This window comes from Lithobates pipiens, unplaced genomic scaffold, assembly GCF_037356315.1.
Source record: "Lithobates pipiens isolate NorthernLeopardFrog02 unplaced genomic scaffold, aLitPip1_a1.2 Scaffold_25, whole genome shotgun sequence".
NCBI classification, from domain to species: Eukaryota; Metazoa; Chordata; class Amphibia; order Anura; family Ranidae; genus Lithobates; species Lithobates pipiens.
This window is the reverse complement of record NW_027507787.1, coordinates 86,850,985-86,878,423: the sequence shown is the minus strand read 5'-3', so window position 1 is coordinate 86,878,423 and position 27,439 is coordinate 86,850,985. Positions and strand designations below refer to the sequence as shown.

At 46.7% G+C, this 27,439-nt stretch overlaps 1 protein-coding gene across 5 annotated transcripts in view; it reads right to left on the bottom strand.

Moving 5' to 3' along the window:
- Positions 1-27,439, bottom strand: part of LOC143930362 (uncharacterized) — a 204,556-nt gene that overhangs the window by 59,823 nt on the left and 117,294 nt on the right. For all 5 annotated transcript variants that reach the window (XM_077454632.1, XM_077454628.1, XM_077454630.1 and 2 more), the window contains one exon: positions 23,489-23,605. In XM_077454632.1, coding sequence (XP_077310758.1) covers positions 23,489-23,605 — 117 coding nt within the window. The remainder of the gene's footprint in view (positions 1-23,488; positions 23,606-27,439) is intronic.

Genomic DNA, 27,439 nt, shown 5'->3' with positions numbered 1-27,439 from the left:
GCCCTGTATAGAGCCCTGAACTATAACAAACCTACTATGTGGGTCGATATAAGACTGTTGAACCTGGAACAATACTGTGTTTTTTATAAATATGGCCGCCCCTCTGGTCCTGGACTCATAAGTCGAGTAAAAACATTGTTTGTAGGATTTGTCAAAATAGGAGGGATGGTTATTAGCGGAGAAGTGAGTCTCCTGTAAGAGGAGGATCTCCGCACCTAAGGACTTGTAAGACCTAAAGGCCTTCCTCCTCTTTTGGGGGGAATTAAATCCCTTGACATTGTGAGTTATAATTTTAAGACCCATGAGGCATCAATAGAAAAAAGTTTACAGGATGAGGGGAGACCAGTCTAAGAGGGGCGCCCATATACAACATCAACCATATAACACCAGAGAAGACAGCATCAGTAATAGAGCGGAGAGCAGCAACATCATCGCTAACAATCATTAAAAGTGCAAAATTAATAGCATGAGTAGAAAAATACAAGAAAAATGGCATCAAGGCAGTAGAGAAAAAAATAAAACAAAAACTGAAACTCAGAAAGACCAGTAAGTGAAAGTATTTTGGAAACCTGAAAAACGTGCCTAAAAGCGACACTATACAGTTGTGGGGGGTGGGGGGAGAAAGGCTCCCCTCTACCCAAAGAAAAAAAATAACCTGGACCCGATGGTCCAAACCTCCAATCCCGCAAGTCCAGCAGCATATCCCCGCAAGGAAGGATCTAGGCGATAAAACCCGCCAACAGTCCAGCATCCTGGGCAGCGTGGAGTCCTGGGGGAACCCGCCGGGCTCAGCGGGAATGGAGACAGGGGGGCAGGCCAGTGTGCGGAGCAGAGAAGCGACACCCAAGCCGGAGACTGTCAGCTGCGTCTAGCATGTCGGGAGAGACCATGTAGAGAGCCACCAAGGGTCGGACAAGTTGTCAGGTTCGGCGGTCCCTTCTGGGAGGAGGGGTGGCCCAGATGGCGGAGTGGCGTGGAGTTGATGGCAGTCGTGGTAAGGCGGTGGCTTCTAAAAGGCCCAGCTTGACGAGAAGCTCCTTCCCCTCGGCGGGAGTAAGCACAGTGTAAGTCGTGCCGTTATGTGGGACTGATCCTTGCAGACTGTAGTACTGTGGTGACCTCTTTCATTCTTCTACGTTTATCCAGCGTGGTCGGAGAGATATCTGGGTAGATTTGTATGGGTGCATTCTCTAGACGCAAATTCGGGGTATTCCTCGAGGCCCGCAGCACATCCTCTTTTACCAGGAAGTCCTTTAGGCACAGAACTATGTCTCTCGGGGGTTTCTCGGGGGTGGGGGGGGGGGCGCAGGGCCCTGTGGATCCTGTCGCAGGCGAAGGCCGTAAGAGGAGCCTCAGGGAGCAACGTGTGGAACAGCTTTTGGACCGTAGACAAAAGGTCCGTCACCGACTCGGGGACCCCTCGCACCCTAAGATTATTGCGTCTGTTCCTATTGTCTAAATCTTCAATGTGCGCTTGGAGCTGGGAAACCGTTTCTGATAAGACTTCGTGGTCTTTACGAAGGTCTGTGCAGGCCAAAGAAAGTTTGTCGTGCTTAGTCTCCAGCAAATCCGTTCGGGAGCCCAGGGCCGCAATCTCCAGAGAGAGAGTATTGGTAGACTTGTGCAGCTCCGACTGAAATTTCTGCGCCAGCTTGTCATACATAATTGTAAGGCTCTCATCTAGATCAGCTTTAGTCAAGTGCAAGGAGTACTCACTTTCCACCAGGGAGTGGGCTGGGGAGTTCGCCGCCGCTCGTGGAGGAGTCTGTGCCTGCTTTGTATGGGCGCCATCTTGAGCCATCATGCTCTGTTCCCGCGCTCGTAGCAGATAGGTCATCAGGGATTTCTGAGCCGGTGTGCTACGGCGATGTTTAGGTCCCGGCATGCGCTGAGTGTTCCGCCGGGGGTGCGGAGTGAAATCGGGCCAAAAATCTGTGCTGGAAGCCCCGGGGAAGTGCTTGTAGTCTCCGCGCTTCACGGAGCTCTCAGCCTGTGCATCCTATCTCGTGCGCGCCGCGCATGCGCCCCCGTGTGAGCTTTTTTTAACGTGTCCTCTGCTGACAATAGTGTTAGTTGTTTGCAGTCAACGCATAAGTCGCGGTAAGCCCAACACTCACCTAGGGACGCCCGCCTTAAGAAGGCACATGAGCTTCCATCACCAAGCCCAGTGGGAGCAATGGAACTCACAAAGCCACACTGCAGGCTCTCACCATCCAGCCTCGTCTTCTACTTTTCCTTCTTCTCCTCTCTCCTCACAATTGTCCTCCACTCCACCTTCCATCATGCCATCCTCACGTTTTTCTGAAAAAAGGCAGGCTTCCATGGGCCTAATGTTCGAGAGTAAAAAAATTATGACGCCGGATAACCCTCTTGCCCAACGGTTGACGGCTGGCTTGTCAGAACAGCCCACCAACTACTGCCATATAAACTGATGGACTCAGAGGCCTTTCGAAAATTTGTGGCCATTGGAACACCACAATGGAAGGTCCCAGGAAGGAAGTATTTCTCACAGAAGGGCATCCCAGAGCTATATGGCCATGTTCAGTGGCAAGTGAATGTATCTCTGGCACACAGTGTTGGTGCCAAGATACATATGACCACAGACACGTGGTCTAGCAAACACAGGCAGGGAAGGTATATAACTTTTACTGCCCACTGGGTGAACCATCTGACGGCCGTCAAGCATGTAACCCGTGGCACCCATGTAGATTTGGTTTTACCGCTACGAATTGCATGCAGGCCTGCTTCTTATTCTCCTCCTCCTACTCCATCCTCCTCCCTCTCCTCCTCGGCTGACTCCTCCTTTTCCGCTGCTAGTGTCTCTTCCACTGCGCCGCCCAAGCTCCCCAGAACCTATTCAACATGCCAGGTGAGACGTTGCCATGCTGTGCTGCGTCTGTTGTTGTTGTGCCTGGAAGCCAAGAGCCACACTGGCCCGGCACTCCTTTCAGCTTTGCGTTCATAGGCAGATCAGTGGCTGACACCGCTCAATTTGACAGTTGGTAAAGTGGTGTGTGACAACGGTACCAATCTGCTTAGCACATTGAAACAGGGCAAAATTACACGCATGCCATGCATGGCACACATCTTAAACTTGGTCGTGCAGCGATTCATTGTCCAATACCCTGGGGTCCAGGACATCTTGCGGCAGGCAAGAAAAATCTCGGCCCATTTCAGAAGATCTTACACGGCCATGGCTCACCTTGCTGACACAATCTGCCGGTCAGAAGTCTTATTTGCGATTGTCTGACGTAATGGAACTAGACCTTCTATATGCTTGATAGGCTGCTCCAGCAGAAACGGGCAGTTAACGACTACCTGTACGAACTCTGCGGCAGAACAGGTTCTGGGGAGCTGGGTTTTTTTTTCACCGCACCAGTGGCTGCTCATGCGCAACACATGCAGACTTCTGCGACCATTTGATGAGATCACCAAACTGGTCAGTCCCAGCCATGGTGCCATCAGTGACATGGTACCTTATGCCTTCTTTATGGAGGGTGCATTGCGTCGTGTCATTGATCAAGCCATGGAAGAGCAGGAGCAGGAAGATGAGTAAGTCGCAATGCTGGATGAATTCCAAGGGGGGGGGGGGGGTTACTCTATCTGAGACAAGTCAACAACAGGAGTCTGAAGAGGAGTCAGAGGAGGATGGTGCCGGGGCAGATGAGGAGGAGCAAGAAGAGCATGCTTTAAACCTTTCTGGGATCCCTGTTGTTGTGCATGGATGGGGAGAAGAGAATGAGGAGGACGACATTATCCTTAGACTTGTGCACAACGGAAAATTTTGTTTAGTTTCGGTTCGTTGTCATTCGTAAAATACATAATTTCGTTCTGTTAAATTCATCATGTTACATTAATGCGTTTTCGGATAATTCGTTATTAATCGTAGAGTGTCGAATTCATTCGTTTGTATTCGTTGAAATTTGCTATTTATGTATGTATAGACATTCGTGATAATGATTCGTAGTTTGGAAAGTCCTTGTTTATTGAATCTTTTAACACACACAATGACAACGTCTCTTCTCCTTGGCTCAAATACAATACAACACCCTTCTAACTCAGCTCTCAGGAATAGACTTTGCCAGTAATCCAACCTCCGGCACAAAATTAATTAGCTGATTGGACTATAAGATTTACTTTGAGCTGACCTTTTGTTTCATTAGATCTTTAAAGAATTACCGAATCATGTTGAATTAATTTGTTATATTTCTTTTGTATTCGTTGTTATTCGTTATTTTTTTATGCAAAATTCGGCCGAATTTCGATTTGTTACGAAACGAATTGCACAAGCCTAATTATCCTGGATGATGATCAGGAGCCAGGCCACCACACCGCTTCCAGTTCAAATGGGGGCCTTCATGCTCCAGTGTTTTAACAGGGACCCCCGTATAAAAAGCATAAGGGTCAAGGACCAGTACTGGGTGGCAACATACTTAGACCCCCGGTACAAACACAAAATGGCAGAAATGTAAACACCGTCACAGAGGGCTGTCAGAATGGAGCACTTCCAGGCCTTGCTTCGAGAAATTCTGCATTCTGCTTTTGCATGCGCTGGCAGAGGAGCAATTCCCACTCCCAGAGAAGGAGTTGCGGGTACCAATCCAACAGCGCCTGCAAGAAGAGGGTGGTTTGAAGATGTGTTGGTGACTTCTGCTATGAGGTCATTCTTTCAGCCGACCCATCGATGAGTCTCATCTGGATCCAGCATCAGGGAACGCCTAGGCCGACAGGTGTCGACATCGGATTAACGGCCGATGTGGACGCTCTGAGGAGTGATGAACCCCTGGACTACTGGGTGGGCAGGCTTGACCTCTGGCCAGAGCTTGCCCAATTTGCAATGGAACTGTTGGTTTGCCCCTCATCCAGTGTCCTGTCCGAAAGGACGTTCAGAGCAGCAGGGGGGATCATGACCGATAAGCGTACTCATCTAGCTCACAACAGTGTTAACTATCTCACATTTATAAAAATGAATGAGGCATGGATCTCGAAGGAATTCAAAACATGTGACCAGTAGACCATGTATATGCACAATTCTATAAACTATTTAATCAAGCACACTGACCTTTTTTCTACCTTTGGCTCACTTCCTTGTACAAAAAAAGCACACCGTACTATATGCCCGTACACTCCTGTTTAAAGAGGTTGAGCGGTGTCATATTTTTGGGTCCCGTAGCAAGTTGCTGGTATCAGTGCTGGTGTCAGTGCTCTCTCTCTATCTTGGTGTTGGTGTGGTCTCAGTGCTCTCTATCTCGGCGCTGGTGTGGTCTCAGTGCTCTCTATCTCGGCGCTGGTGTGGTCTCAGTGCTCTCTATCTCGGCGCTGGTGTGGTCTCAGTGCTCTCTATCTCGGCGCTGGTGTGGTCTCAGTGCTCTCTATCTCTGCGCTGGTGTGGTCTCAGTGCTCTCTATCTCGGTGCTGGTGTGGTCTCAGTGCTCTCTATCTCGGTGCTGGTGTCAGTGCTCTCTATCATGGTGCTGGTGTCAGTGCTCTCTCTCTATCACAGTGCTGGTGTGGTGTCAGTGCTCACTATCACGGTGCTGGTGTCAGTGCTCTCTATCTCTGTGCTGGTGTCAGTGCTCTCTCTCTATCTCGGTGCTGGTGTGGTGTCAGTGCTCTCTATCTCGGTGCTGGTGTGGTGTCGGTGCTCTCTATCACGGTGCTGGTGTCAGTGCTCTCCATCACGGTGCTGGTGTCAGTGCTCTCTATCACGGTGCTGGTGTCAGTGCTCTCTATCTCAGTGCTGGTGTCAGTGCTCTCTATCTCGGGGCTGGTGTCAGTGCTCTCTATCTCGGTGCTGGTGTCAGTGCTCTCCATCTCGGTGCTGGTGTCAGTGCTCTCCATCTCGGTGCTGGTGTCAGTGCTCTCCATCTCGGTGCTGGTGTCAGTGCTCTCCATCTCGGTGCTGGTGTCAGTGCTCTCCATCTCGGTGCTGGTGTCAGTGCTCTCCATCTCGGTGCTGGTGTCAGTGCTCTCCATCTCGGTGCTGGTGTCAGTGCTCTCTATCTCGGTGCTGGTGTCAGTGCTCTCTATCACGGTGCTGGTGTCAGTGCTCAGTCTCTATCACGGTGCTGGTTTCAGACAGTGAGGGAGATAGCAGCGGAGAAGCCAATCAGCAGGCAGTGCCAGCACCATGGCTGAGGATCAGCACTTGACTGGCACCTCCAGACCACTGCAGTGGAGCCCTGCATAGGCGGGGGTAAGGGCCAGGCAGAGGGAGGGGCTCAAGCACAGGTTGGCACACTGGGACACTGGCAGAGGACTGCGCTGCCCTGACTGTGGCACTGATCATCTCCTGCACCCCCTTCATAGCCTGCCCTTGCCTCTCCTCCATGGCCTTCTTGCGCTCCTGAATTGTCAAAATTTCACAGAATTTCAAAGAATGCTTGTCGTTGTCGATCCCAGATTCACTTAATACTTTTGTTATGTCAGTGTAAATGTGGTGGGATTATGTGTGCACAGCTAGTAAGTATTTTGTGGCTTAAAATATGACCTGTAGGTTTTTAAGGTTCGCCTGCCATTAAAGTCAATGTGGTCCACCGCAAACTTTGCGGTTCGCAAACTTTTGGCCGCGTTCGCAAAACGTCCCGTTGGAAGTTCATCCATCACTATCCATGGCCTCTTACAGTGCTCTGTCCTCTGAACCAGTGGTGCTCCGTAGGCGTTCAAGGGGCTACGCATGTACATAGGCAAAAAGATGCCGTGCTTGCGCTGGTTTGTTTGGGGGACAGGAGCCACACTGGGGCAGATATTTTGTCAGCTCTGCAGGGGCAAGTCGAGAGGTGGTTGACGCCACACCAGCTTAAGCCAAGAATGGTGGTTTGCGACAATGGCACCAACCTCCTCTCCGCCCTCCACCAGGGACTCCTGACCCATGTGCCCTGTATGGCTCACGTCCTTAACTTGGTGGTGCAGCGGTTCTTGGGCAGGTTATCGGGCTTACAGGATGTCCTGAGGCAGGCCAGGAAAGTCTTTGTGCATTTCCGCCGATCATTTAACGCCAGTGCTCGGCTGGCTGAACTTCAAAAGGAGTTGAACCTGCCCAAGAACAGCCTTATATGTGACATGCCCACCAGGTGGAACTCAGCGTTGCCTATGCTGCAGCGGCTGCACACGCAGCAGAGGGCCATCAATGAGTACCTGTGCGACTACGGCACCAGGACAGGGTCAGGGGAGCTCGGTTTTTTCTCACCACGCCAGTGGGGCATGATCAGGGATGCATGCACTGTCCTGTCACTGTTTGAGGAGCCCACAAGGATGGTGAGCAGTGACAGTGCATGCATCAGTGACACTGTACTTCTTGTCCACCTGTTGGAGCATACGCTGCGTGGAATAATGGACATGGCACTTGAGGCAGAACAGAGGCAGGAAGAGGAGGACTTCCTTACCTCTCAAGACCCCCTTTATCCAGACAGTGTTCCTGCTGTCCCACCCATCACAAAGGAAGAGGAGAAGGAGGAGGAGGAGGAGGATGATTGTGTCAGCATGGAGGTGGAGCCTGGCACTCAGCATCAGCAGCAGCAGCAGCAGTCTTGTAGGGATGATTTACAGTCCCAAGAAACCTGTGGACTTCTACGTGGCTGGGAGGAGGTGGCTGCTGATCATGTTGTCCTTAGTGACCCAGAGGACTCTGGACAGAATGCCTCAGCTAACCTACGCTGCATGGCCTCCCTGATCCTGCAAAGCCTGCGGAAGGATCCTCGTATTCAGCTGATCAAGGAGAGGGACCATTACTGGCTGGCCACTCTACTTGATCCACAGTACAAGGGTAAGGTTGCGGACCTTATCTTGACGTCGCAGAGGGAGCAGAGGATGAGACATCTTCGGGAGGCCTTGCAAAAAGGTCAGTGCGACGCGTTCCCAGAGACTGGGAGGTTACAAACTCCTGGTCCTGGACAACGTGTTACTGAGGCTTCCGTCAGTCACAGAAGGAGCGGTGGAGAAGGTGGCCGATGCATTCAGACAATTTTTTAGTCCGCAGTCCCAAGGTATGATCTGTTCCAGCAACCATCGCCAGCATCTGATTTACATGGTGCAGGAATACATATAGACAAGGCCAGACTTGGACACCTTTCCCACTGAAAATCCTCTGGCTTACTGGATCTTGAGGATGGATCACGGGCCAGAGCATGCACAGTATGCAATTGCGCTACTGGCCTGTCCTGCATCCAGTGTTCTTTCGGAATGCACCTTCAGTGCTGCTGGTGACTTTGTAACCGATCCCAGGGTGCGCCTGTCCACCGACTCAGTTGATCGACTGACCTTTTTAAAGATGAATCGGTCTTGGATCACCACCAGCTACCAAGCACCTGAAGCTGATGTAATCGAATAATTTTTTTTGAAATGTCACATCCCTTCAAGACGGCCTATGCTGAGTGACTATCCTGTTATGTTGACTGACTATCCTCTTCTTCCTCAATGATCCTGCTGATAGCTTGGAAGAACATTTTTGGCTCTGGGCACTGCCACCAGTGGCTAAGGCCCAATTTTCCATCCCCTGTTTAACAGGGGCATGTAATTACAATTTTTGATGCAATGCTTTGCAGCAGGGTTCATTCCTGCACTCCAACTAGAGTATCTGTGAGGGGTTGCAGTGTCGTGGTACCAGCACCAGTTGCTAAGGCCCAATTTTTCAGCCCCTGTTTAACAGGGGTGTGTAGTTACAATTTTTGATGCAATACTTTGCAGCAGGGCTCATTCCTGCTCTCCAATTAAAGTTTCTGTGAGGTGTTTCAGTGTTGTGGCACCAGTGCCTAAGGCCCAATTTTTCAGCCCCTGTTTAACAGGTGCATGTAATTACAATTCTTGATATAATATTTCACAGCAGGGCCCGTTTCAGCGCCCGCCGAGAGTAACTGTGAGAACTTACAGTGTTGTGGCACCACCACCACCACCAAACACCCAATTTTTCTACCACTGTTCAACAATGGCATGTAATTACAATTCTTATATAATAGTTGACAGCAGGGTGTTCCAGCGTCCACCAAGAGTCACTTTGAGGGCTTACAGTGTTGTGGCAACACCAACACCTTTGGCCCAAATTTCTGCAGAGCATTTAGGGCAGGCCCCTACTTTCAAACATCCAACTTACAAACGTCTCCTACTTGCAAACGTAAGGAGACAACAGGAAGTGGGATGAAAAAGACGGACGGCAGAAAAAATTATACAGGGTTTATAACCCTTCCCTATGTTTTCCAAAAAGCTTAAAAATACATTTTTTGACTGAAGCTACACTTTAAAAATGTACCAGTTAAAAATTACAAACAGATTCTACTTAACACAACAAACCTACACAGTCCCTGTCTTGTTTGCACCGCCTGTATACTGCTGTTCTGAGTATATAGGGCCTGGGGGTCCCACGCCTTTCCTTTTTTTAATTTGGGTAAGGAGTTCCCCTTAATATATGTACAAGACCCAAAGGGGCTGGTAATGGGCAGGGAGGCTACCCATGCCATTTTTATAAATGATTTTCATCCGTATTGCTGGAACCAGACATTACATTAAAACCGCAAGCAGGACTTCCGGTTCCGGCGCCGCATGAGCTAGCTGCGCTCCCGCCTAGCTCCCGCTGCAGAGCCCCACAAACCGGCCTAAAAATCCTGCCACAGCGGCCCCAGTGCTCCACTCAGGCTCCGGGTGGTCCTCCACGATCCCCGCTCTTATGGATCGATTCGTCGAAAAAACGGGATCCCGCTCGTACGTGGCCGCGGCGGCGCCCGCGGATCGGCCGCAAATCGAGCCCCCGGCTTTGGCCTACTCGGCTCCGGCTCATTCCGCTCCAACTTCTCAGGCCTATGCAGCAGATCGACCGGACACAGACATGGAGGTAAGCGGGGTCGCCACCCCAACACCCCCAGCAAACTCAGGACCACCACATCCCCTTGGGCATACTGCAAAGCCCCCTCATAACCTTAATGATGATACACACCAGCCACCCCCGGGGGATGATGGACACACCAATCGCATAGCACAAGCTGTGGCGGCCCTGCTATCTCCCATGATCACAGCTTCTGTGGAGAAAACCATACAGGCTGGGATGAAACAAATCAAGGCCCAAATCACAGAGCATGCTACCAGACTTGATGACCTTGAACATAGAATCTCGGAGGTAGAGGATGATCTGTATCAATCCCAAGCCACAGAGCGGTCTCAGGAAAAAGCGCTTCAGTATGTCTTCCAAAAGTTGGACGACTTAGAGAACAGATCCAGACGCTCCAATCTGCGTTTCATTGGTGTCCCTGAATCGCTCCCCAACGCCAATTTGGGTGACTTTTGCGCGAAACGCATCCCGGAAGCCCTCGGTCTCACAGGCCCCTTCATGGTGGAAAGGGCCCACCGCATAGGATCCTTTAATGCGAACCGCAAAACTCCCCGTCCCATCATTGCCAAATATTTGAACTACGCGGACAAAGCTGCTGTCCTGCAGGCATTCCGGCAGTCTTCCTCAGTGCAGGTCGATGGGGTCAAGATTCTAATTTTCGCGGACTATTCTATCGAAGTATCAAAAAAACGGAAAGCCTTCCAACCGATCTGCTCGGAACTGTTTAAATTACAAATTAAGTTCTCCCTGGCATTCCCCGCCGTGCTTCGTCTCAAGTCCCCCAAAGGGGAGCAACTTTCCTTCCAGGACCCCTCTGAAGCGGAAGCATTTTTACGCTCACTTCGCTCAGATCCTTCTCCGGCTACTCCTTCCAAATCTGCCTCAACTCTTCGTGCCCTGTACCAGAGGAGCCCCAGAAAGGATTCCCCTAAACGCTTCCGAGCTTCGGATCCGGATCATCGGCATCGCAACATTCCTCGCTGAAGACCTCTCTTCGTCCCTACCACGGCTTGATGTCTTCTGCTTGTCCCCCCCCTTCTACCCGGTTTGCAAGCCATGATGTGCTAAGTATCAGCTGTATGCTCCCCGTGCTCTTGGGTACTTTGCCTCATCTCCCCTTCATTCCGGTTACCAAGTTTTATATCACTTAACACCGGGAGCTGGTACTCTGCCGGTCCCGAAGGCTCTGGACAACGGACGCCGCGAGCTTTCAACAAATGACCTTCTCCGTTTTGGTTGCACGCTCGCGTCCTTGGACAAATGTTCAGGTTTCTATCATATTGCGCTTATACTCTTATCTTTGCACCGTTGATTAAGTTATTGTTTAAGATTTTATTGCCATACCGACTTTTGTTTTGTTCCTCCACCTGGTTTAGATCTTGGCATGACTCCACTGTGTATTATTCCACCCCTCTACCATCTAGCTGTTACGCTGTGACACATATCCTAGTCCGGCGGGCCTCAAGCAGCATTACGGCACTGCCCGCGTTCTACCCCTGTTTCCGCGGGGCTCTGCTGGAGAGCGCCCCCCCTATGCACAGTGAACTCATGCGGAAAAAAGAGAAGTACATGCTGTTGTTTATTTGTTTGGTTATTATCCTTTTATTATTGTTTACCCCCCAAGCCCCTTTTTTTCCTGCCCTCCCCTGGTTCTTTCCCCATGACCTTTTGGGTTCTCCCCTCTACCAGTCAAGATTCCCTGGTCAACACCTTATGCCCTGTATCACCATTGAGCTCGGCCTAGGCATTTTAACTATCCCCAGCCACCTGTATCTCATATCCTGCCATTCACACCCACTGATTCCGCTCCTCTTAGAGTAGTCTCCTGGAATGTAAAGGGTCTCCGCTCTCCCCAAAAGAGAGTGAAGATCCTTCGTCATCTTAAAAGACTCAAAGCAGACATTGCCTTATTACAGGAGACCCACCTACACGCATCCGATTTTCCACGCATGCAAAAAATGTGGGTGGGATTAGTACATGGAGCCGAGTCAGTGGGTCGGAAAGCCGGGGTATTGCTCTTAATTCACAAAAACCTTCCCTGCACAATTCTATCCACTCTCTCGGATAACACGGGTCGTTTTTTCACCACCTAGGTACGGATAGGCACTAAGGAAATGTTTATCTCCAACGTTTATGCCCCTAATAACCCTTCTAAGCAATTATATTCTGAACTTTCATCGTGGTTACTTAAATTCACCCACTTGCCTCATTTAGTAGGGGGTGACTTTAATGACGTTATGCACTCCTCGATTGACAGATCCTCCCCAAAAAAACAACCGCAGGATGACACCATAATGATCCCTACTATCTTTGCCTCCACCATGGACTCCCTACACATGACAGACCTTTGGCGTCTCAGTCACCCTACAGACAGAGAATTCACGTTCTATTCCAACCCTCATAAGTCCCTGGCCAGACTTGACCACTTTTTTGGTTCGGATGATCTCATAACCTTGGTATCCGAATCTGAAATTCATGACATAGCGGTTTCTGACCATGCCCCAGTGGCAATTTCCCTAGACAGACTGGATCTTCCTCCGCATCCCAACCTTTGGCGCTTTCCAGCTTTTTTAGCTGATAACTCCGATTTTTTTACATTTATGGATAAGGCTTGGGTGGAATACTCCTCCGCAAACGCCATACATGCGGCTGATCCGAATCTTTTTTGGGATGCAGGGAAAGCGTACCTTAGAGGTCGCATTATCTGTTATGCCACATCCTTTAAACGCAACGCACTCAAGCATTACAAATTAGCCAGTGCCAGACTACATGCTGCCCAACAGCAGCTCTCGTCTTCCAATTCCACCATGCATCATGATGAGTGGGTATCAGCCAAGTCAGCTTTTGATACTTGGGCTGACACTCTTGAACGATCGAAAAAGGCTCACTTGGATGCTACCCTTCACAAGTATGGCAATAAAGCCGGAAAACTCCTCTCCAGGCTGTGTAAAGGGGGCCATTGCCCCACTCACATCACCTCCCTCCGTGACCACACGGGACAGACATATTCTTCCCCTGAAGCCATAAACGAGACCATGTTGAAATACTACACTGATCTCTATGCACCAGACCCCATAGTACGAGCAAAGGCTCAGGCCTTTTTAGACAAAGTGACACTTCCCACCTTATCAGCACAGCAATTAGAGACCCTAAACGCCCCCATCACTCTATCTGAAATTGAATCTACCATTCGTCATCTGCACTCTCATAAGGCGCCAGGCCCCGACGGCTTCACTAGCGACTTTTACAAAAACCTCATTCACATTGCAGCACCCATACTCCTCTCAGTTTACTCCTCTATTTGGGCGGGGGGTCCCTACCTTCCCTCCGGGAATCAAACGGTAATTAAGCTTCTCTCTAAGAAAGGTAAAGATCCGTTACAACCCGGCTCTTACAGACCTATCTCCCTCCTCAATCTAGATGTGAAAATCCTTTCAAAAATTGTCGCCACAAGGATAGCTGATATTCTCCCCCATCTAATCCACCCAGCCCAATCGGGCTTTGTCAAAGGCCGGACAGCCACTCTAAACATACGTAAAGTTTTACTCGCTCTTGAATCTGCCAAACAGGACCCTAATGGTTCCTATGCCATTATTACCTTAGACGCTGAGAAAGCCTTCGACAACGTCAGTTTCGACTGGCTATCCATGACCCTCTCTAAATTAGGTTTCTCAGGCCCATTCAGTCACCTTATAACCTCGATGTACTCCTCTCCAACCGCCCGTCTGGTAGCGGCAGGCCTCCTCTCACCAAATTTCCCCTTACACAAAGGTACCAGGCAGGGCTGCCCCCTTTCCCCTCTACTTTTTAACATAGCCTTGGAACCCCTCTCCAGATACCTATCTCACTCAGCTCCCCTCCAGGGCATAAAAATTGGAGGAGTGGAACTCCGCACATCCCTGTTCGCAGACGATATCCTTATTTTCACCTCTAACCCCTCCCGTGACATTTACACCATTAAAACTACTTTCGATGAGTTTATGTTGTGCTCAGGGCTACGCATTAATTATTCTAAGAGTGAAATTTTACCCATTGGCTCTCTCTCAACTCCTTCCTGGGTCAGTGACTCCCTATTCTCTGTAGCTCCCTCTTACATCACCTACCTGGGAATCAAAATTGGTAAAATGCCTTCTTCTTTGTATCAGCTAAACTATCCCCCTTTGTTAACTAAGATATCCCAAGAATTGACCAACTGGATGGATCTGCCCCTCTCGCTCCTGGGAAGGTGCCACCTTGTAAAAATGGTCAGTTTTGCCAGACTTTTATATCCTATGCAAACTCTTCCTCTTTTGCTCAAACACAAAGATGTTAACTCTTTGGAATCTGCTATTTCTAAATTTTTATGGCACGGCAAAAGACCACGTATTGCTTTCAAAAAATTACACCTTCCCAGGGGCGATGGGGGTATAAGTCTACCTAATATTAGGTTGTATAATCTAGCCTGTTTACTCAGAACGAGCCTAGACTGGATCACACACTCGTCCAGATACTCTAATTTTGATTTGGAATCCGCTATGGCTCACCCTTTCTCATTGTCTGCCCTGTTACACTGCCGCTGGAAATCGGTACCCCTCCCCCACCAACACAATCTAGTCTTCAGAGACACAGCAATAGCGTGGAGAGAATCCAGAAAATTGGCCGGACTCACGCCTTTCTTATCTATTCATTTACCTATTCAAGGAAACCCATGCTTTACCCCAGGTCTCCACTGTAAGGCCTTCTCGGAATGGTCAGCACGGGGCCTGTCCCTTCTTTCTTCCCTATGCGACCCGAATACTGGCAAACCGCTCCCCTTTCAGAAAGTGATGGACGCATTCCTGATTCCCACCTCTCATTTCTTCCATTACCAACAATGCATCAGCTACATTACCCACACTTGTAAGGAGGACTCCCGTCGATTTCAACCAAGCTTCCTGGATCAGCTGATACGCAACGAATCTTTTAAAATCTCGGATATCTACAAGCCGCTTCTGCAATGATCACAGCCACCTGCATCCTCTACCTCTATTGCAAAATGGTCATCTGCCTTCCCGGACACAGATCTTGTTCATAAAATTTTGCTCGGTCTAAACAAAGTCCTCAACCTGACGCCTAATGAAACCTGAGGGAAACTCAGCTTAAGATTGCCCACAGGGCCTACATTCCTTTTCTTTCCTCCAAATCCAAATCCGATGGGGCTTCCTGCCCTCATTGTCATCTCCCGAAGCCACCCTCGCTCATCGTTTATGGTCTTGTCCCGTTATCTCTACCTTTTGGGACCAGGTCTTGGCCTTCATTTTTGATGTAACCTTGATGAAACTACCTAAAGAACCTCTTCTCCTAATCTTTGGTTATTGGGATCCCATCCTGCTACCTTGGTCCACCTCAGCAGGCACTAGACCCTCTTCAGGATCTCTTCCTACGCGAGCTACAGTGGACTGGACCCTGTTGTGCTTACTGTTGGCCCGCCGTCTCATACTACGTTTCTGGCTCCTGCCCTCTGGCCCTCCAGCCTCCCAACTCCGCAAAGACCTTCTATCCCTCCTACACACAGAGAGGCTCACGACTGACTTCTCGCATGGTAAACAAAAAGCTGACTTCCTTGCCAGGTGGCAACTATTCATGACCACAAACATGTCTATACAGGACCAACGCGAATTGGATCAACTCTCTTTTATCTACAATGATCCGCTCCTTTCCTGATACCAATGTGAGACTCTTATGCAGAGGCCGACACCCTCCCCCTCAAGACTCTCCTCAAAACTCTCCTCAATTCTCTCCCACGCCAGGAACCCTCTTCTGGACATCACCATTGAACCCCCTCCCCCTCCCCCCCATCCACGTCCCTCCCTGTTCTCTCTTTCCCCCTTATTTCTGTCAACATATTGCTTTCTAAGTTGCAGTTAGGCATTTGGCCCCTGGGGTACTGGTTTTTATTGTTACTGCCGGTACTATTTAAGGTCCAAAACAGTAGCTGATTTATCCAGTCTGGTCATTATTACCTAGGTTTTACATAATCTCACTGTCTTGGAACGTTCTATGCTTTGCGGTTCTCTGTCACCCCAGGATATGATCTGGATATGTATCTTGTCTTTAATGATTGTGCCTGAACATATGTCTTTGTATTTTCTTTATTTTCCTAATAAAAATTATTTAAAAAAAAAAAAACGCAAGCAGTTTTAAATTACTTTTTTTCCGTTAGAAATGTCATTTTGTGTAGGGACTGTTCTAAACACGGGAAACACGTGCCACTTCACAGGCATACTATAGACACCCCCCCGGGACAATATTTAAATAAATATTTCACCTTTTTTTTCCACTTTAAGCGTCATTAAAATTAGTGCTCCCAAAAAAGTCAGTTTTTAAACCTTTTTTTGCATTGATACATGTCCCCTGGGGCAGGAGCTGGGTCCCAAACCCTTTTTTGGACAATAACTTGCATATTAGCCTTAAAAATTAGCACTTTTGATTTTGAACGTTTGAGTCCCATAGACTTTAATGGGGTTCTAATGTTCATAAGAATTTTCGGTCCGTTCGCAGTTTCGAATCGAACCAGGGGGTGTTTGGCTCATCCCTATGTAGCACGGAACATTGTTCCTCCACGACTCATTGGTAACCTGACAGGTCATTCTATCAATGGTTCAAGCTCTGTCCATAACAAAGAAAACTCACCTGGTTCAACTGCAAGATGTGTGTGGGTCTTTTCCACCTAAGCAAGTAAGTTTGTTGGTACTGTGTGATCTGTTTAATGTCGTAAGGGTTTAGGTCTTGGCACACAACCGTCCCATTAGAAGTATTGACTGTAGACTTTTGGACCCTTGACATGTCGGAAGGTGGTTACCACCAAGTACTCATTATGGTGGACAACTTTACCAAGCTTGTGGTAGACATATCACCTTATGACCAGAAGAAGGGAAAAGAAGTGGTGCCGATCTGAGTGTAGCATAGGGTTAAAACATCATGCCTGATGAAGATGCACATATGCTCCAAACCCAGGCTGCTCTGCCACTCCCCCTGCTCCTCAAGGATGCCACAGACGATGTGCTGACGTGCCTACCACCTGCCCAGCTGATTCTCTGCATCCCTGGAGCCTCGAATACCACTATAGAGGCTGGGACTTGTGATCACACGTGCCCAGCGTTATGGACGCCAGGGACTAATTTGGATATGTACTACATGCCCTTTTTCCACTGAAACTATGCAAATTTGATACCACACATTAAACCTGATGTTTTAACCCAATGCTACACTCAGAAGAAGGGAAAGGAAGTGGCACTGATCTATCTCTACAGAGTCTGCTCTGACAGCTGGCTTCCAACATTGACTCACTAGCCTGAGCCTACTCATAGGTCTAGCTGACGTAGCATATTGGACTATTCATTTATGTTTATTTTTATGCTCATTTAATTTGTTCAATATCTTAAACTTTCTGAACTTTTTAAGGACTATTTTGTTCATTGATATTTCTATCAGGTGTACAGAGCGCTCCAAAAAATACAGCACCTTATGACCAGACTGCCAGGACTGTAGCCCAATCGTATGCAAACATGTATGTCTTACTTATGGCTGCCCATAGAGAATGTATAGAGAAAACTCAACTGCTGAGGTGCAAGAAGACTTTGTATGGTTTGAAAATGTACCCAGGACCACCAGTTCAAGTCAGTTGGAGTGTACAGAAGTACCCCGTTGCTTTCCTCCTTCAACTCCATTACCCAGAATTCCCTGGCTTGCCATCATCCTCTGGACTGCTGTACATGCCCCATTCTTTCTGCAACTTGTGATCAGAGGGACCAGACCTGATAGGACAACAGTGGGCACAAGAACTGTAACCAGGCGCTGAGCCTTTCAACTTCATCCAACGCATTAGCTGCCATAGAGTGCAAGAGCACACAGCTTCCTTGTAAGCCCCAGTCTTAGTGGACACTGTGCCAGCTGGCTCTGGAGTAATGCCTTTCCAGTGGGGTGGCGTTACCTTCAGCCACATGAATCTTTATACCAAAGACTCCTTCAGCCTTACCTTTTGTTGGCCTGCCTTGAGATCCCTGCAAACCACTACCTGAACTATCAGCTACAGTCAGCCTCCTAGCAGGAGAGGTGTTACAACTAGGGTTGTACCGATACCACTTTTTTGTGATCAAGCACAAGTACCGATACTTTTTTCAAGTACTCGGTGATACTGATTACCAATATTTTTTTTTATGTCATGTGACAGTGGCACGTGTCAATATTTTTTTTATTTTTATTTTTACAATTTTTTTTTGTAATGTTTTTTGTTTTTTTACAATGCTTTCTTTTTTTACAAGTACTTTTAAAAGTACTCAGGAAAATGCTCGGTATTGGTACCGATACTAGTATTGGTATCGGGACAACTCACAGTCAAGTTACAAATTAATTTCCAGGGAACCAGAAGTAATTTTATTTGTTCTAATTTTTGCTTCACTCTTTGTTTTGCATATGAACGGTCTGTTATTCTTTTATACTGTATTGTGATGCCACCTAATGGTCGAGAATAGAATGAGAGAGCTTCTGTGACTTGTTTTGTGTTCAACACTATGGCATACCATTCTATCTGTATTGTCTATTCATCCTGCATTCTTTCAGTAAGGATCAAGTTTCTCATCACTGCTGTCTCCTTTTTTTGCTAAATTAAATCAACTTTTCTCATCCTTTTTATGGGGTTTAAAGATTCCTTGGTATAAACTGAACACCTTGATGCGCCCTTGTTATCAAGGTGCTCTAGCTTTTGCAGATTTATATAAATATTTACACTCAGTTGGTTACGGTTGCATGGTGGCTAAGTCCAGATTTATCTAACTCCTCTACTCGGTTGGAAGCAGCAGTGGTGGGTTCCTCAGAAGCACCCTACCAGCTGAGTACAACAATGCTGAACACTATTCGAGTTTGGGAGGTAGGCCTTAGATGTGAACATTATTTTAAGGACGCAATTTCACCAAATGCCCCATTATGGTTTAATCCTGCCCTTCCTCAATTTTACAAATTACCAGACCAGAGCCTATTGCATGGACTAAATATAATATAAAATTTGTTTCCCAGATAGTTACTGATCAGAAATTGTCTACTTTTTCTATACTTGCTTTACTTTTTAATCTGCCTAGTTTTCATTTATTTAGATATCTTCAGCTTTCCCATACCTTTCATACCCGTTTTCACAAGATAGTTTAATAATTATACAATCTACACTAGAATCAGTAATATGGTCTGAATCTTTGGAGAGGTGCACCTCCAGATTATATTCTCATTTTATTTAAATGTCTCTCCTGCCATTGGAGGGTCGTAGAGCTAGGTGGATGCGAGACATACTGGACTTGGGCTTAAAAGACTGGGAGTGTGTGGGATTTCCCTCTGCGATCTTTGGTATCCTTGAGAGACTGCATGATTCAATTTAAACTGGTACATAGAGCATATATTATGCAATATAGACTTCAAAAGATAAATCCAGCGTGCTCATCTTATTGTTGGTGGTGTGGTGTGACAAAGGGGGATTTCACGCACATCTTCTGGACTTGCCCATACATAGCTATCTTTTAGGCAGACGTGGTGGCTTTATTGAATTCTATCACTTCCGCTCCCTTAAAGCTTTCAATGTCTGCATACTTTCTGGGTCTGGTGGAGGCTACTCTCCCTACAGTGTTAGAGTGAGTGTTTGCTAATACTACATTATTTTATGCGAGAAAAACTATTGCTTTACATTGGAAAAAATCCTTTTCTCCTATGCTTCTATATTGGAAACAATTGGTAAATAATAATCTTCCACTGTATAGAGATACCTACACGAATAGGAGTTGCCCTAGTAAGTTTGCTAAAGTTTTTGGACAAAGTAGTTGGATAAGCCAGTGGTGGAATTATAGGGGTCGCTGAGATTACCAAGGTGACCGGGCCCCTTGAGTGTCCCCCTGTATATCTCAAGGAGCAGGCGGCTGAGGCCGAGCTTCCCGATGTTCAGCCGAACTGTAATCAGCACTGTGCGGGGAGCTCTGAGTCATCACACTGGTTACAACTAAAGTGAAAGCACAGTGTGTGCTCTTTGTCTCCCCCTACAGTGCAGTACCCGGCAAGAAGAGGTAAGTTAAAGAAAGCACTGCTGTTTTTTAAAAGACTTTCTGTATGTATGTGTGTGCATTTGAATGTGTATGTGCATGTGTGTAGATGGCGAGCGGGCAGGGGGGGCACACTGGGGGGCATTCAAGGGCACACTAGCAGCATTTGATGGCACACTGGCAGCATTTGGCACAGTGGCTGCAATTGATGGCACAGTGGCAGCGTTTGATGGCACAGTGGCAGCGTTTGATGGCACAGTGGCAGCGTTTGGCACAGTGGCTTCAATTGATGGCACAGTGGCAGCGTTTGTTGGGCACAGTGGCTGCGATTGATGGCACAGTGGCTGCGATTGATGGCACAGTGTCTGCATTTGAGGGTACAGTGGCTGCATTTGAGGGTACAGTGGCTGCATTTCAGGGTACAGTGGCAGCGTTTGATGGCACAGTGGCTGCATTTGATGATTTTTTTTCTAAATTTTTTGGCGCCCCCCCAAAAATGTTGAGCACCAGCCGCCGCTGTTTAGATGTATGTATGCACATTTTATGTATGCACGTTTAATCCTGTCTCCATATTAGAGCTGGGCGATTTAAAAAATAAAATAAAATCTCAATTCATAATTCGAATCGAGTTTGTATTTTTTGTTTTTTTGATGGACACCGCGCCAGTCCTGAGGAGCTGTGGGGAGGATTTTTTTAGGTGAGGCCGCTGCTTCATCCTAGTCCGCTGGTCCGGCCTCGCGGACTAGGCCAAAGCCGTGGCCTCACCTAAAAACTCCTGCCTGCAGCTCCTCAGGACTGGTGTGGTGTCAGCGCCGATCTTGGTGAAAAAAAAATCATCTTAAAAAATCGATTTGCTGAAAATTTTAATAGATTTTTTTTTTTTCCCAGCCCTACCCCATATGTGTACAATCAGAACAGATTTTTTTTTCTTGCTTGTTCAAAGTACCAGCAAAGAAATGCTGTGCTCAGATCGCTTTTCAGAGGCATTTGACAGCTGGTAAAGAGGCAATAAGTTGCCTCCTGACCACCTGTTTTAACCCCTTAATGTGATTGTAAAGGTTTGTGTTTGTTTGTTTTTTTGTTTTTTTAAATAACAAACATGTCATACTTACCTTCACTGTCCAGAGTGGCCTCGAACCTTGTCTTCTGGGGTCCATCGGCAGCTCTCCTGGCTCCTCCTCTTATCAGATAACCCCCTAAGAGAAGAGCTCTCCGGGGGGGTTACCTTGCAGGCACCCCCGACGCCTGCGTCATTGGATTTCATTAACAGCAGTGGGAGCCAATGGCTGAGCTGCTATCAATCTATCCAATCAGGAGCTGAGAACCCCGGGCAAAGGAAGAGCGCATCTCCACCTGGTGAAGTTCCAGGGGTCAGGTAAGTAAAATGGGGGGGGGGGGGTCTGGAGTTCCGGTGACTGCCAGGTGTTTTTTCATCTTAATGCATACGATAGTTTACAACCCCTTTAAATGCATCATCACTATGCTGCAACTGCATGCAATGCACACAGTTGCAGGGTGGTTGCAGTGAAGTCCCATTCACCTAGGGATGTACTTAAAGGGTGCCCTGACTGGAAATAATTGAGAAACACCGACATAGAGTAACCCATCTCTCCATTTTCCTCCTGCAGCCACTGAATGCCTGTGGGAGGGAGAGGTGGAGAAGCAGCGGGAAATTGAGAAATTGGTTCCTTTACATGCAGCCACCCACTTGCAACCGGGCCCTGTTGTTCCCCCACCGAGCTCGGAGTAAAGGGCCCTGTCAGGGGGGCCCTTCATGGTTTCTTGCATTGGGGCCCTGAAGGTTCTAGTTACGCTGCTGGGATAAGCCATTTATGGCATCACATGCCCAAGAGGGTTATTCATCCATGGAGTTAACATAGACATTTATAGTTATAGGATTTCTTTATTTTATTGATTTACTTTTTTTTGGTATATTAGAAATGGATTGATATTTAATATGTTATGTGTGAAGGTTTAAATCCTTGCCTAGTTAAAAACATTTGATATGAAATGAGACTGGATCTTGAATTTGCATTAATATTTTGCTTCACTGTGTATGATGTTTTGTGTTGTTTTGTTTTTGTTTGTTGTTTATTAAGAAAAAAAAAGAATAAAAATAAAATAAAAAATAAAGTTGCTCAATCCCTGTTTGCCTGATCATTTGGCTGCTACCATCAATACTATTAAATTCACTAGACAAGACTGTGAAAGTTCTAAATGGGTATATTGTTTAAGCCAAGCAATTAAAAAACTGATATGCAGACTCTTTAATGTTTATTAAATGTTTATCTCAAAGGCTGCTAACTATAGTGTTAATACTAATGTTAGGCAACCATATTTTTATTTCTTTTTTAAAACCTAACAAGTGTAGCAGATAGCTAGCAGCATAGATCAGCACATACATTTGAAGCCCAACTCCAAGAATTTTTTTTTTCAATTAAAATGGTCCCCCAGCAGCACTTTCAAATAAAAAAAAAAAGTTCAATCATTCACCCCCAGTGTGGAGCTGTTCGATGCAACACTTTTTTTTTCACCACAAAATGCTCCAGTCTTCCAAGCTGAATTATGCTCATGGCCATTCAACCTGGAAGACTACGGACATGCTGTGAATGCAGGGTGTAATGGGACTGCCTTCACAGTGTGTTGATGAAGAGATGCTAAGAGCAGCATTGACTCAATCACATCAATGGTGCTCTTTGCATCAGAGGACTGCCCATCCATACCGGAAGACCACCGCATCAAAAAATCTATACTACTAGGGGGGCTTTGTGGGTGATTGGGGTGGGGCAGATTGGGTCATTAAGACCAAAGTTACACAGTAAGGTTTTAGAACAGCTCTTTTATTTAAAAAAAATGATAAACAGATCAACCTAAAACTGAAGTGAAGGAATTGTTACCTAACCAGCAGCTCAGATTGCTAGAACACAAAAAAAAAAGATTGTATGTTGTGTGTGACCAGCTGTAGATTGTATGACTCCCCATATCACTCTTTTGTAATTTGGAATAGGCAAACTTCCTTCTTGTGTTCTCATTTGGTATCTGTTAGTGAGAGCTCTGCACTCCTACTGTGGCTAATATGAGGGGCTCCCATCATCCCTGATGGATTTTCTATGTATTTCATATTATGGAGAAAATAACAGGAGGAGTTGGGACTGACAAAGGTGTCCGTTTATAAAACAGAGATCAGCTGAGATCCTCAGGATCACGGCTTATCTCTGGTTATCTCTGGGGTGGTCCAATTTATATAGCTGAGATAAGGAGCAGAGAACATGTTCTCAGCTTCTCATCACAGTACATGACCGTTTTGTCACAAATGGCCAGTTTATAAAAGATCTCCCTTCCAGATTCACCAGCTCAGAGGTGGAGAATCTGGGTGAGAAGCAGGTGTGATAAGAGGAAGAAAGCTTCTTTCTTCATAATATGTATATATGTGTGTGTGTGTGTATATATGTATGTATGTATGTATGTATGTGTATGTGTATATGTATATGTATATATATATATATATATATATATATATATATATATATATATATATAATGTGTATGTATGTATATATACACACATTTATGTGTTATTCTAAGGAGATAATGTGCCAGTGAAATGTAACTTACAGCTTGCTTTTAATACTTACAAACAGCGGTGCCCAGAAGATAATGCCAGAAGAAAGTGACCGAGACCCAGCATTGGATTCAAATGACAATACAATGGCATTTCCAACCTGTACAAAGACTACCAGACTCAGGAACCACTACAGGACAGAGAAAACAATAATTAACTATCCTGAAATAATATAATATGACTATTTAAGACACAGTGATTAACTATGTATCCATAAAATATACATACAACTTTGTCAGGTTAAAACAAAAGACACAAATTCATCTAGTTCAGTCAACCTATTACAGAACCCTATACCCACAGTTGATCCAGAGGAAGGCAAAAAAAAAAAAACTACAAAGTATGGTCAAATATGAGAATAAGGGTGGGACAAGTGGCAGAACAGGGGGTGGGGCTAATAGGGACATTTGCTGAAAGCTATTTAATGCTTGTGCCATGCGCTGATATAGTGCCAATTGTTTGTGGCACACTACAGAGAAGATACAATTTTAATAGCAGTGCAATATATGGGGCTAACAGTGGTGAAGGAAGAAATTCCCCAGCATCAGTGTGAGGAAAAAGGTCCTTCCTACTTCAAATAGGACAAGGCACACCTATGGGGGATCCCAGAACTCAGTTGCATTAGCACTTAGTGTGCCTTGTTGTGATAACCCTTCAGGTGTTGGTGTGCCCTATTCTGGGACTCACTAACACTTGGAGGGTCTCAGAACATTGGGAATACTAATGTCCCGTACACACGGTCGGACATTCCGACAACAAAATCCATCAGCTTTTTTCCGACGGATTTTGGCCCAAACTTGTTGCATGCACACGGTCGCACAAAGTTGTCGGAAAATCTGATCGCTCAGAACAAAGTGACGTAAACCACGTATGACGGGACTATAAATGGGCCAGTAACCAATAGCTATCATAATTTATTCTGAGCATGCATGGCACATTGTGCATTGTGAATTGTCTACACACGATCGGAATTTAAACGATCAGATTTTGTTGTCGGAAAATTTTAGATCCAGCTCTCAAACTTTGTGTGTCATTAAATTCTGATGGAAAAAGTCCCATGGAGCCCACACACAATTGGTATTTCCGACAACACAGTCTGATCGCACATTTTCTCTCGGAATGTCCGACCGTGTGTACAGGGCATTGCACTCTAAAGCCCCATAAACACTATCAGATTTTCTGCAGATTTTTGTCTTCAGATTTACCAAAACCATGTAGTGCAGGGGCCTGCCTGATTGCATACACATTGAAACTCCTAAGGTTTGACCTCATATTATATGGTTTTGGTAAATCTGAAGGAAAAAATCTGCAGAAAATCTGATAGTGTGTATGGGGCTTTAGGGTTCCAAAATATGGAACACCAACACTTGTAAGCATCCCAGAATGCACCCTGATGCACCTTCGAGCCAGTGTTATTTTCATGTAAAATTTCTATTTAGTTTTAGCTATAGTCTTTTGATTAAAAATACATTTTGGTTTTAGTCGTAATTTAGTCATCTGAATTGTTTTAGTTTTTGTCATATTTTAGTCGACTACATTCAAATGGGTTTAGTTATATTGTAATGCCTTATGCTATCTGGTCAAAGTGGCTTGAGTCTCTGTTACCAGTATAGATCAATCTGTACTATGTATACTTCAATATCAAATACTGAGCTGTAGGCGACCATCGCAAGATAGGTACCTATGGGTAAACATAGTTTTTTATTTTTTTGGTTTATCTTTTTTTTTCCAGAGAAAGCTGTATTATGTGTCCACCTACGAACACGCTCCAGTGAGGGAATTAAGGATGGTACATTGTCCTCGTAACAGGGATCCAGCAGTATGGCCACCCAGTAATCAGCACTAGTGATGGCCGAACGGTTCGCCCGGCGGTCGTTTCGTGGCGAATTCCGGTCGTTCGCCGTCCGCCCGATCGGCGGACTATTGGCGCCGTTCGCCCGGCGGACTTCCGCATTTTTCTGTGTAAAAGAACTTTGACCTATGATGACACATCCATTATGGGGTACAGGACAGCCAATTGAGACATTACAGCACATGGACACTTGGACATTCCCCCTAACTTATAAATACACCCAATCCGGTGGCCATTTTACATTCTTTCTTCTGTCACTATAGGGAGAGGTTGCTGTGTGGAGTAGGGAGAGATAAATCGCTAGCTATTTGGTACACAAAAGTTCTTTTCAGGACTGGTATAGGTGTTAGGTGTATATAGATTTGCTGTGCTACTGATTGTTGCAGCAGCCTGAGTGTCTCTTGTCAGTTTAGAGAAAGGGACAGGGCGCTGTGTGTTGCTGTTGTAGGGACAGCCAGATTAGTCATCATCATCATCATTAGCTGTTACTATCAGGTCCACAAAAGTGCTATCCTAGTAACCAGTTATTGTTCCAGTAGCCTCTGTTTTGCCATTTTATATAGGGACAGGTAGGAAGCAGTGTGTCAGGCAGTGAGGGTCAGTTTAAACAGTAGCTGTTACTATTAGTTCCACAAAGGTTCTTTTCAGGACTGGTATCAGTGGTATGGTAATAGGCTTGTACACGTATAATATTCTTTCTTCCAAATATAGAAAGAATATTATACTTGACTGCTGCCCTTCTGCTGCAGTCTGCTAATCAGTCACAACTCACTTGTTCCACAAAGCTCTTTATCAGGACTGGTAACTTGGTCTGCCTAGGGTGCTACAGTACATAGGGTTGAGTGAGGTACAGTCTGCTATTCTGTAAGGACTGGTATCGGTCCACAATACATAGGGTTGAGGTGCACTACTGCTGACCGCTGCCTTATACTGCAGCAGTCCTTCAGCAGTATAGGGACTGACATACAGTCTGCTAATCAGTCACACACAACCTACTTGGTCCACAAAGGTCCTTATAAGGACTGGTAACTTGGTCTAGGGTGCTACAGTACATAGGGTTGAGTGAGGTACAGTCTGCTATTCTATAAGGACTGGTATCGGTCCACAATACATAGGGTTGAGGTGCACTACTGCTGACCGCTGCCCTATACTGCAGCAGTCCTTCAGCAGTATAGGGACTGACGTACAGTCTGCTAATCAGTCACACACAACCTACTTGGTCCACAAAGGTCCTTATAAGGACTGGTAACTTGGTGTAGGGTGCTACAGTACATAGGGTTGAGTGAGGTACAGTCTGCTATTCTATAAGGACTGGTATCGGTCCACAATACATAGGGTTGAGGTGCACTACTGCTGACCTCTGCCCTATACTGCAGCAGTCCTTCATCGGTATAGGGACTGAGTTTTGTCACAGGGTCATTTAAAAAATGACAGGCAGAGGAAGAGGCAGGCCCTTCCGCAAGGGGTGGTAGGGGTAGGGCAGGAGCAACAGGCTTGAGCCAAAGTGGGAAGTTGCAGAAGGTGCATTCAATTACTTTAAATGATCCCTGTGCTGTGCTGACTTCCTCCTGGGCCTGCTTATTATGAGGGGCTCACACCATCCCTGTGCTGTGCTGACATCCTCCTGGGGCTGCTTATTATGAGGGGCTCACACCATCCCTGTGCTATGCTCATTATGAGGGGCTCACACCATCCCTGTTCTATGCTCATTATGAGGGGCTCACACCATCCCTGTGCTGTGCTGACTTACTCCTGGGGCTGCTTATTATGAGGGGCTCACACCATCCCTGTGCTGTGCTGACTTACTCCTGGGGCTGCTTATTATGAGGGGCTCACACCATCCCTGTGCTGTTCTGACTTACTCCTGGGGCTGCTTATTATGAGGGGCTCACACCATCCCTGTGCTGTGCTGACTTACTCCTGGGGCTGCTTATTATGAGGGGCTCACACCATCCCTGTGCTGTTCTGACTTACTCCTGGGGCTGCTTATTATGAGGGGCTCACACCATCCCTGTGCTGTGCTGACTTACTCCTGGGGCTGCTTATTATGAGGGGCTCACACCATCCCTGTGCTTTTCTGACTTACTCCTGGGGCTGCTTATTATGAGGGGC